The sequence below is a fragment of the Vollenhovia emeryi genome, unplaced genomic scaffold (assembly GCF_000949405.1).
Source record: "Vollenhovia emeryi isolate VEMERY1.0 unplaced genomic scaffold, V.emery_V1.0 DF939192.1, whole genome shotgun sequence".
Classification (NCBI taxonomy): Eukaryota; Metazoa; Arthropoda; class Insecta; order Hymenoptera; family Formicidae; genus Vollenhovia; species Vollenhovia emeryi.
Window position 1 is genome coordinate 631,559 of NW_011967174.1, and position 8,059 is coordinate 639,617.

The 8,059-nt window shown below is 46.3% G+C and overlaps 2 protein-coding genes across 3 annotated transcripts; one reads left to right on the plus strand and one right to left on the minus strand.

Annotated features, from left to right (window-relative positions):
* Positions 1 to 221: 221 nt before the first annotated feature.
* Positions 222 to 5,129, plus strand: LOC105562262 (endothelial differentiation-related factor 1 homolog). 2 transcript variants are annotated; one of them, XM_012012973.1, is made up of 4 exons: positions 222 to 311; positions 2,119 to 2,170; positions 4,312 to 4,472; positions 4,558 to 5,129. In XM_012012973.1, exons 1-4 carry the CDS (start codon positions 309 to 311, stop codon positions 4,711 to 4,713), a joined length of 372 nt encoding a protein of 123 aa, XP_011868363.1. In that variant the 5' UTR covers positions 222 to 308; the 3' UTR covers positions 4,714 to 5,129. The 2 variants fall into 2 exon arrangements, with proteins under 2 accessions (XP_011868363.1, XP_011868361.1); XM_012012971.1 differs by lacking the exon at positions 222 to 311 and adding an exon at positions 1,915 to 2,008.
* Positions 5,130 to 5,258: 129 nt separating this feature from the next.
* LOC105562265 (proteasome subunit beta type-1) lies at positions 5,259 to 7,537 on the minus strand. Its single transcript, XM_012012976.1, has 4 exons — positions 7,330 to 7,537; positions 6,446 to 6,635; positions 5,841 to 6,077; positions 5,259 to 5,683 (listed from the first exon to the last, which is right to left on the minus strand). The coding sequence occupies exons 1-4, from the start codon at positions 7,434 to 7,436 to the stop codon at positions 5,498 to 5,500; spliced, it is 720 nt and encodes a 239-aa protein (XP_011868366.1). The 5' UTR covers positions 7,437 to 7,537; the 3' UTR covers positions 5,259 to 5,497.
* Between the last annotated feature and the right edge of the window lie 522 nt (positions 7,538 to 8,059).

Consider the following 8,059-nt stretch of genomic DNA (forward strand, 5'->3'; position numbering starts at 1 on the left):
CGATTCGTGTAGACGTAATTTGGAGATATTTACGGCGTAATGCTGGAAAACGGGCGTTAGCGCGGATACATGCAGAGTGGAGACTTTATCGACGGTGCTTGAAAATGGGCGCTGCGGAGTAGTTCCAAAACTCAAAGTGGGCGTAAAGCGCTGGGAGCCGACTAGCGAGACGGAAACAAGTAAAACGCCGGCGTGGCCGCTCTCAGGTTTCTCTCTGGTCGAACGCCAGCGTGGCCGCTCGCAGGTTTCTCGCTGCTGCTGCAAACTGAGCGGTAGTGCTACTGAATGCATCCAATCCGAATTTAACAATGGTATACAACAAACTAAGCGACTCAAGCGTTTACAACGCGCCGGAGTTGTTTGATACGCGTGTCAACCTGGTCTGATACTCGTGACACGGGGGTACCAGACCAACGCGCACCTAAGTAATCCACGTACTTTTACGCCGTGCGTATGGAACGACTTGGTACGAATATGGTACTTGGTACGCGTATCAAATGCTCTGTGCAGACTAGGTCATAGTATGACTGGCAGATCCAACTCCGTCATCTGTTTCGTTTTGCGTCGATTCATTCTGCACATCCGACATTGCTCTGGGCAGACCGGGCAGACCAATGAGAGAAGAGTAGTATGTGCGGTAGTGTGGCTTTGACGAGTACGTATACACACACACACGCACCCATCGCTGGATCCTGCCCGAGTGCATGGAACACCACGTGATCGCGACCGCGAAGATCAAAGGGGCCGATCTGCTAGTGATACTATGGTCTTGCATACAGGCCTGGAAGCAACATCGATTTTTGAGTGGCAGGGGGTGACTCCGTTACGAAGATAGTTTTCGTTCGCGCCAACGTCACTGTGCGTCGCTCGTGAGATATGACCTCAAGTGCGCGGTCTGAGTCACGTGTAGCTGTGAGAATTGAAATTGTGACTGTTTCAGTAACCGCAAATTGAACAATGTTTGTCGAGATGCCTGGAATCGTGTTCGGTACCAAAGTGCAACACAGGATATAGAACTGTGAAACAAAAGTACTCTGCTTTTAAAGTGTCAAAAAAAAAAATTGAAATTCATTCTACACGTCTCTAGGCAGAACAGCATTGTAAAACATTTTGACGCGTACTGTACATGTGCTGTTGTGTCGTAATGTCGCACATGACACTTCTAGATCATACGCGACACCTTGCGGCTGAAAATCGGAGTAAAAGCATGGACATCGAGAGAGAGTCCACCCCCACCATCGTTGCTTCCAGACCTGTGTGTAAAGCCAGTGATGCAAGCCTTGGGCCGCCAGCGCCACCGAGTGCTGCACCAGCTGCACTACGACGCTCGCGCGCTCGTTTGCGCGAGCGTCGTAGTGCAGCTGGTGCAGCACCCGACGGTGCTGGCGGCCCGAAGTTTACATCACCGCACGTAAGACCGTGGCCGTCACGTCGCGCCGGTGCCGCGTCGGTTCGCGTCTCGCGGATTTTGAAATTCGCGGCCGCGCGACCGGTCGCTCACGCGATTTTTCCAGCCGGCGTCGCGCCGCGCGGGGGAGGGGGGAGAGAAGAATATCGCGAGGGTACACGCCGCGCGCGATCTCCGGTGGGCGCCGACCTCCGATGTTCGCGGAATCGCGGCCACGCGCCGGTCGATCGAGCGGCCGCGCCGCATGATTTTCGGAACGTCCGCGAGGCGGAGAGAAGACCTCGCTCGGCGCTGGAGAACGCGAGCAGCGCGGCGGTCACGGCGCGGGAGTAGAGCGGTCGCTGTCGTCGCGGTAGCCGCGCGTCCGGTGGAGACGTTCCTCGTCGCGCACGTCGGGTGCTCGTTCCCCCTCTGCCCCTTGACGCCGCGGCGAGTCTCCGAGTCCCCGTGAAATCCCCCCCCGGGTCGTTGCGCCGCGAGAGACTCCTCTCTTTTTTTCTCTCCCCTCCCCCTCCCCCCCGCAACATGTCAGACTGGGACACCGCGCCTATCACCCTCCGCAAACGTGTACCGAAGTCGTCCACGCTGAAGACCGAGAAGGTATACAGTGTCCGCCTCCTCGTGGCGCGCGTACGTCGCGGAGCCCGCCGCCGCGTATCCGTGTGTTCGCGCGCGCGTGGATCCTGTAACCCGATTGTGTTTGTTTACAGGCGGTCAACGACGCTCGGCGGCAGGGTTACACCGTGGAGACGCAGGCGAAATGTGAGTAACGCCAAGTCCCGACTTGCTCCCCCCTGAGGGACACTTCGCACCTTCCTCGTGCGCGAGACGTAAACAAAGTCCGTCCCTTACGCGGGCACCGATTCTGCGTACATACTCTCTTATCTGATAACGGCGTTCGAGTTACATCACGGCCAGGCCGGGCCGCGACTCGCAGTATTGCTAGTTGTCGCGCTTTCCCCTTTCCCGCGTGAGTGACAATGTGTGCGGACGCCAGCGCGGTTGCGGTAAAAATCAAAGTGCACGCAGGCCACGTTACCGTGTCACATTAACGCCCGGTCGCGCGGTCGCTTAACCTCGGCGCGATTCGCTCTTTCTATGGAAAACAGACCAGGAGTGAATTAAACTCATGCTACGTCAGTTGGAGCAACCGAGCCTGTCGCAGATAGAAACCTCGGGGTGGTTGCGAGGCACTTTGGTGCGTTAACGTGCGGAATAAATGTGTAAGCATACAGGTTATACAGGTTACCTTTTTCAACGAGTATCTAGTACGGTACATTGGCTGAACGTTGGTTAAACATTGGCCCAACGTTGGAGATGCATTGACTGCTTTCAGCAGAAAAAGCTACTTTGCACTAGTCATAAAATTCAAGTAAATTTCAAGTGCGCTCGTAGATTCTGCCAAAAATTAAAGGCATACGCCAATTAGATTCTGGATTTTTACAACAGTTGCAAAGCAGCTTTTTCTTCTGAACCTGGCCAATATTGGCCGTGATATAAGTGCAAATATTGCACGATAATAATTGTATAATATTAGATTTATGTGAAATACATTGGCCAATATTTAGCAATATGAAATGTTGGTTTGACACTAAATGCAATATTAGAAAAAACTACAATAATGGGCATTGGTGTACAAGATTTTGGTCAGCGGTTTCCCCCTCGATTCGTATGGACCATTTTTGGCTAAACACTCCTTGAACATGTATTTAAGACAAGGTTAAATATAAAAATTGACCATTCACATTTATTTTCTAATACCGCGCCAAGACTAGACTACTAGGGATGTATAATACTCTATCGGTGTATGTAATTAGTAAAAGGGAATAATAGAAAACGACATTATATAGATTTTTCATTGAGCGAGGTCTTAAATAACTTTCCTGATTTCTGCAGACACAGAAAAATGATATCCCAAAAGTGTCTCGCCACAGCTGTATGTGCGTTGTCCTTTAATGTTTTTCTGGTAACGTTTTATTGAAAGTACAGTAATCTCGAAACAGGGAAAAACAATACAGTTAAACGGGGACAAGTGTCGCCTTCGATCCGACTGGATCTTTGTTGCCTAATAATATTTTGTGTGAATTCATACACTGTTTTCAACTCATTGTCAGCAGACCGCGCACCGGTTATTTGTCTCGGTCTCGAAACACAGTTTCGTTGGGATGACACTAAGGCACGGTTTCACCAACATTGTTTAACTTTAAGCTTAGCTTAATTCGTTCCTTGTCTCTTTTCAACTGTTACTTTAGAAAGAGACAAACGTGAATTAAACTAAGATTAACGTTAAACGACGTTTGATGAAACCGGGCCTAAAATCACACAATTAAATTGATAATCGACCTGACTGCCTGATACCAATAGGCGTCCTTTAAAATCACCGCGAAGAATCTCCGAAAAATCACCCCAACCAAGGGTTCAAACTTGGACCTTGGACCTCCCTTCGATCTGTCTTTGCCAATTTGACCACTGTTTAACTTTAATCTCAATTTAATTTACTTTTTATCTTTTTTCAACTCTTAATGTTTATTTCTACCAATGTGGATTAATTTTAATCTCAGTTTAATTTACTTTTTATATTTTTCTAGTTCTAGTTTTCACCAAACGTCGTTTAACTTTAATTTGTTTAATTCACGTTTGTCTCTTTTTAAAATAAACAGTTGGAGAGAAACAAAGAACGAATTAAGCTAAGCTTAAAGTTAAACAACGCTAGTGAAACCGGGCCTAAGAATTAGAAAACGATAAACATGAGAGCGAACCGAGATTAAAGTCAATCTACACTGGTAGAAGTGGAAAATTACTACACTGGAAAACTAGAAAAAGATCAAGAGAAGGTTAAACCGAGATTGAAGTTAATCCGCATTGATAAAAATGGACACGAGGCAAACAATATTTCTTACCAGGGGGTGGCGGCGCGAACAGGCAGCACGTGACGACGAAGAATACAGCCAAACTGGATCGTGAGACAGAGGAACTGAAGCACGATCAGATCCCACTCGAACTCGGCAAACTTATCCAGCAAGGACGACAGGGCAAAGGAATGTCGCAAAAGGACCTGGCCACGGTAAAGTATTTCTCCTGCGTAATTTCATCGAGCGACTTGTCGGAGGCCGAGGCGCGAATGTTTAGCTTCACGTGCTTTTTCGCAGAAAGTGAACGAGAAGGCGCAAGTCATTAACGACTACGAAGCGGGACGTGGAATACCGAACCAGATGGTGATCGGCAAGATCGAACGAGTGCTCGGAATTAAATTGCGCGGTAAAGATCGTGGCAAACCGTTAGCGGCCCCCGGGACGAAGAAGTGAATCTCGGGGGGAAGCAATGTCTATCTTTCGATCCTTATACACGGTTCCCAAGGAAGTACTATGAGAAAGACGGTAGAACGGAACGCAACAAATTTATAAAAAAAAAACACAAACCCCTACCCTCTTTTCCTTTTGATTATACGGATATTGTGAAAATGGTAAAAAAAATGGGTTATACTTGTCTTCACGTATGAAATAAAAGAAACATATTTTAGGATATCACGTATGGAGTAATATACGATTACACACGGTTCATACAGTAACATAGCGTAACGTTGAACAAGGCTTATTGAGTTACCTTCGCGCGTAATCGTTTGTTATAGATTTTTAAGTGTACATTACTAATGCTAATCATGGAGTAAAAGCGAAGTATATGTTTGAGTGACAGAATAAAATTCTTAATTTATGATAAAGTATTAGGTACCTGTTTTCATTCAACCATCACGAAGATGCGTAAGAATTAAAAAAAAAGGAAGTAAATAGATTTGCATATATTAAATAAACACAAAATAGCGTACAAATACAAAGAAAGACGCCTATCCGAGTATCACTTACGTGTACTTGTATATTTTTAACTTTCGTATCTTTTGCGCATTATTTAATCTGCGTACAATTTCAATCTGTGCGCTCAAAATCTTGAAAAAAAAAATTGACTGGATTCTCCCATGTTCCATGGTGTATTGTCTCCTTCGAATAACGCTTGAAAGAGAAAGAATTTTAATAACAGAGCATCGAAATACTCAAGTAACTTTATTTGCGCAGATATAAATGTCCTCTTTCCCCACTAATCCTTTCTCAGAGCGAAACTGGAGTCCTTTATTCCGTCCTTGGTAATGATTTTGATAGTTATTCCATCACCCGTGTATATATCTCTCTCTGCCGCAGAGGTGAAAACGTCTTTCAAGACCGCGATAGCCTTTTCTAGAGTCAGCGGCGCAGGAGTGATGCCTTCCTGGTTCTTGTAGCCGATCTGGAATACAGGAAGTTACAAGTTGCACCATCGATTACGTGACTTCTTTTTTCCCCCCAAATGTTTCTCAAGGCCTGTGTTCACGATGAACTTAGACCAGAGGCCTCTGTTGCATAAAGATCGTTTACACATTTACATCAGGGATTAAAATATATACCTGATTATCGAGGAGCGGTTGCAAAAGCGCGCCGGCTGAACCGCCGGCTCTGTACGTAGTTTTCTCGCAATGTCCAATTGGGTCGTAACTATATATACAGCCCTTCCCGTCCTCGTCTAATCCAGCAAGTATGTTACTGACGTAATAAGGAAAGAACCTTTTGTGATACAGCATTATCGACAGCATCTGCGCCGCCGCCGGAGTCGACATTTCCTTTTGATGCTCATGTTTGTACATCTGAAGCGAGATGACAATTTAACGCGTATCGCACAAGATCGCACAATCGTGCTTTAATATTCAAGCCCAATTGATTACAGACAAGTAATATTATTCGACCAGAGGGTCAATTTTGTATCTAACACTACAGTGAAAATGCTAAAAGCAAGAAAGAGACAAAGCCGCTTATTTTCAACATTTTCATTACGGATACATTTTGTTACGGATACAGAATTGACCCTCGGAACTGGCAACAATTTCTCCAGGGTGAGGTAATATTTTTCGCAATGAATTTCTACCAGTTCTGGTTGAATATTACTTGTCTGCTGTCACTGGCGAGAGGAGAACGTCACTCCTGCTAATTCATTACAATGAAATCAAGTTTATACCTGCATGCGAGCGGACAGGACCCGAGTCAGAGTCAAGGTGTCGCACCAGCAGCCGGAGCAGCCCAGGATAGTCGTGTCCGACAGGGAGAACAATTTATCCTGTTCGCGGGTGTAGATCGAGAAGCCGGTGCTGAGACGCGTGTCCGCGGCTATGACGCAGAAGTCATCCCCGGCGAGAGCCACCACGCTCCTGAGGACAAGACAGTGTAAGGCTGCTTTCCAGCAAGAGACACCGATTGACACAGCGTAATACAGTCATTTTATCCTTGTTTAATAACAGCGAACCACGAGGATAAAATGATTCAGGCCGGGTTTCTCATTTTCTGGTTAACTCTTAACCAGAGGAGGCTAGTTGACTCTCCATCCTTTTCTATATTATTATTTAAGAAAAGACAGAGACTCGACTAACTTCTGGTGGACAGTTAGACCCGGTCTACAACGAGTCGTTAGTCAGAACTGTATGTCGGTCCTTTTTCTCTCGCCCGGAAACCAGGACCAGGCCGTGACCAGAAAATGAAAACTGTGTTAAGCCCGCTGCAGACGATGCTATTTTTCCTGCTGGATTGCTTGCGATTTAGTAAATTACTATCATTGCACCACTCAGCATTCAGGATTCCTAGTAATTTACTAAATTGCAAGCAATCCAGCAGGAAAAATAGCATCGTCTGCAGCGGGCTTTACACGGTATCGCCTGTGTATGTTGCCAGAGAGCACCCTAAATTATGTGAGCGTACGGTGTGCCGGACAAGTCGTAAAGAGTACGAAGCTACGGGGGGGTAAAAAAATGTCAGAGGATGAAAATCAGAAATAGCGACAAGAAATGTCTTTGAGTCGATGACGCTTGAGATCACAGCGGAGGTATAGGTTACTTCCACTCGACCTACCCTCCGTTGTCGGAGTACGGGCTGAAGGTCACTTTTCTCGCTCCCTGCACCTCGTAATCGGGCAAACGTCCCTTCCCGGTTTCTGGGACGATGGTCAACAGATCCATCGTCGATTCGTTTGATTAAACTGTACCGAATACGATCGCAGCCGAGACACCGAATGACACTACAGTTTCTCGCGACAGCGCAGCATATCGGACGGCGGAGCAGTCGCGGATTCACGCGCGTTCGTAAAGCCTCGTCTACATAGAAGTCGTAAAGTCGTAGTCGTAAGAATAGTCGACTGCGATTGGTCAATTCTTATGTGTCTGACGAAATTGACCAATCGCAGTCGATTATTCTTACGACTACGACAGGCGAGAGTGAGGGGAATAAATGCCTGTGATTGGTTGATTTTTTACGGCTTAGTCCCAGTCTACAATAGATGATTTAAGCCCTAAGCTTAAGTCCCAGTCTACAATAGATGATTTAAGCCCTAAGCTTTAAGAAATTGGCCAATCACGGTCAAGTATGAGAAGAATGCGCGACTGTGATTAGTCAATTTCTTAAGGCTTAGGGCTTAAATCTCTATTGTAGACTGGGACTTAGTCCCAGTCTACAATAGAGATTTAAGCCCTAAGCCTTAGTCCCAGTCTACAATAGATGATTTAAGCCCTAAGCTTTAAGAAATTGGCCAATCACGGTCAAGTATGAGAAGAATGCGCGACTGTGATTAGTCAATTTCTTAAGG

Coding starts and splice junctions, on each gene's coding strand:
- LOC105562265 (XM_012012976.1), bottom strand. CDS start 7,436: ATGGATCTGTTGACCATCGTCCCAGAAACCGGGAAGGGACGTTTGCCC. Junction 6,636..7,329: donor CCGTACTCCGACAACGGAGG/GTAGGTCGAGTG, acceptor TCTTGTCCTCAG/GAGCGTGGTGGCTCTCGCCG. Junction 5,684..5,840: donor AACCGCTCCTCGATAATCAG/GTATATATTTTA, acceptor CCTGTATTCCAG/ATCGGCTACAAGAACCAGGA.
- LOC105562262 (XM_012012971.1), top strand. CDS start 1,934: ATGTCAGACTGGGACACCGCGCCTATCACCCTCCGCAAACGTGTACCG. Junction 2,009..2,118: donor CCACGCTGAAGACCGAGAAG/GTATACAGTGTC, acceptor GTTTGTTTACAG/GCGGTCAACGACGCTCGGCG. Junction 2,171..4,311: donor CGTGGAGACGCAGGCGAAAT/GTGAGTAACGCC, acceptor ATTTCTTACCAG/GGGGTGGCGGCGCGAACAGG.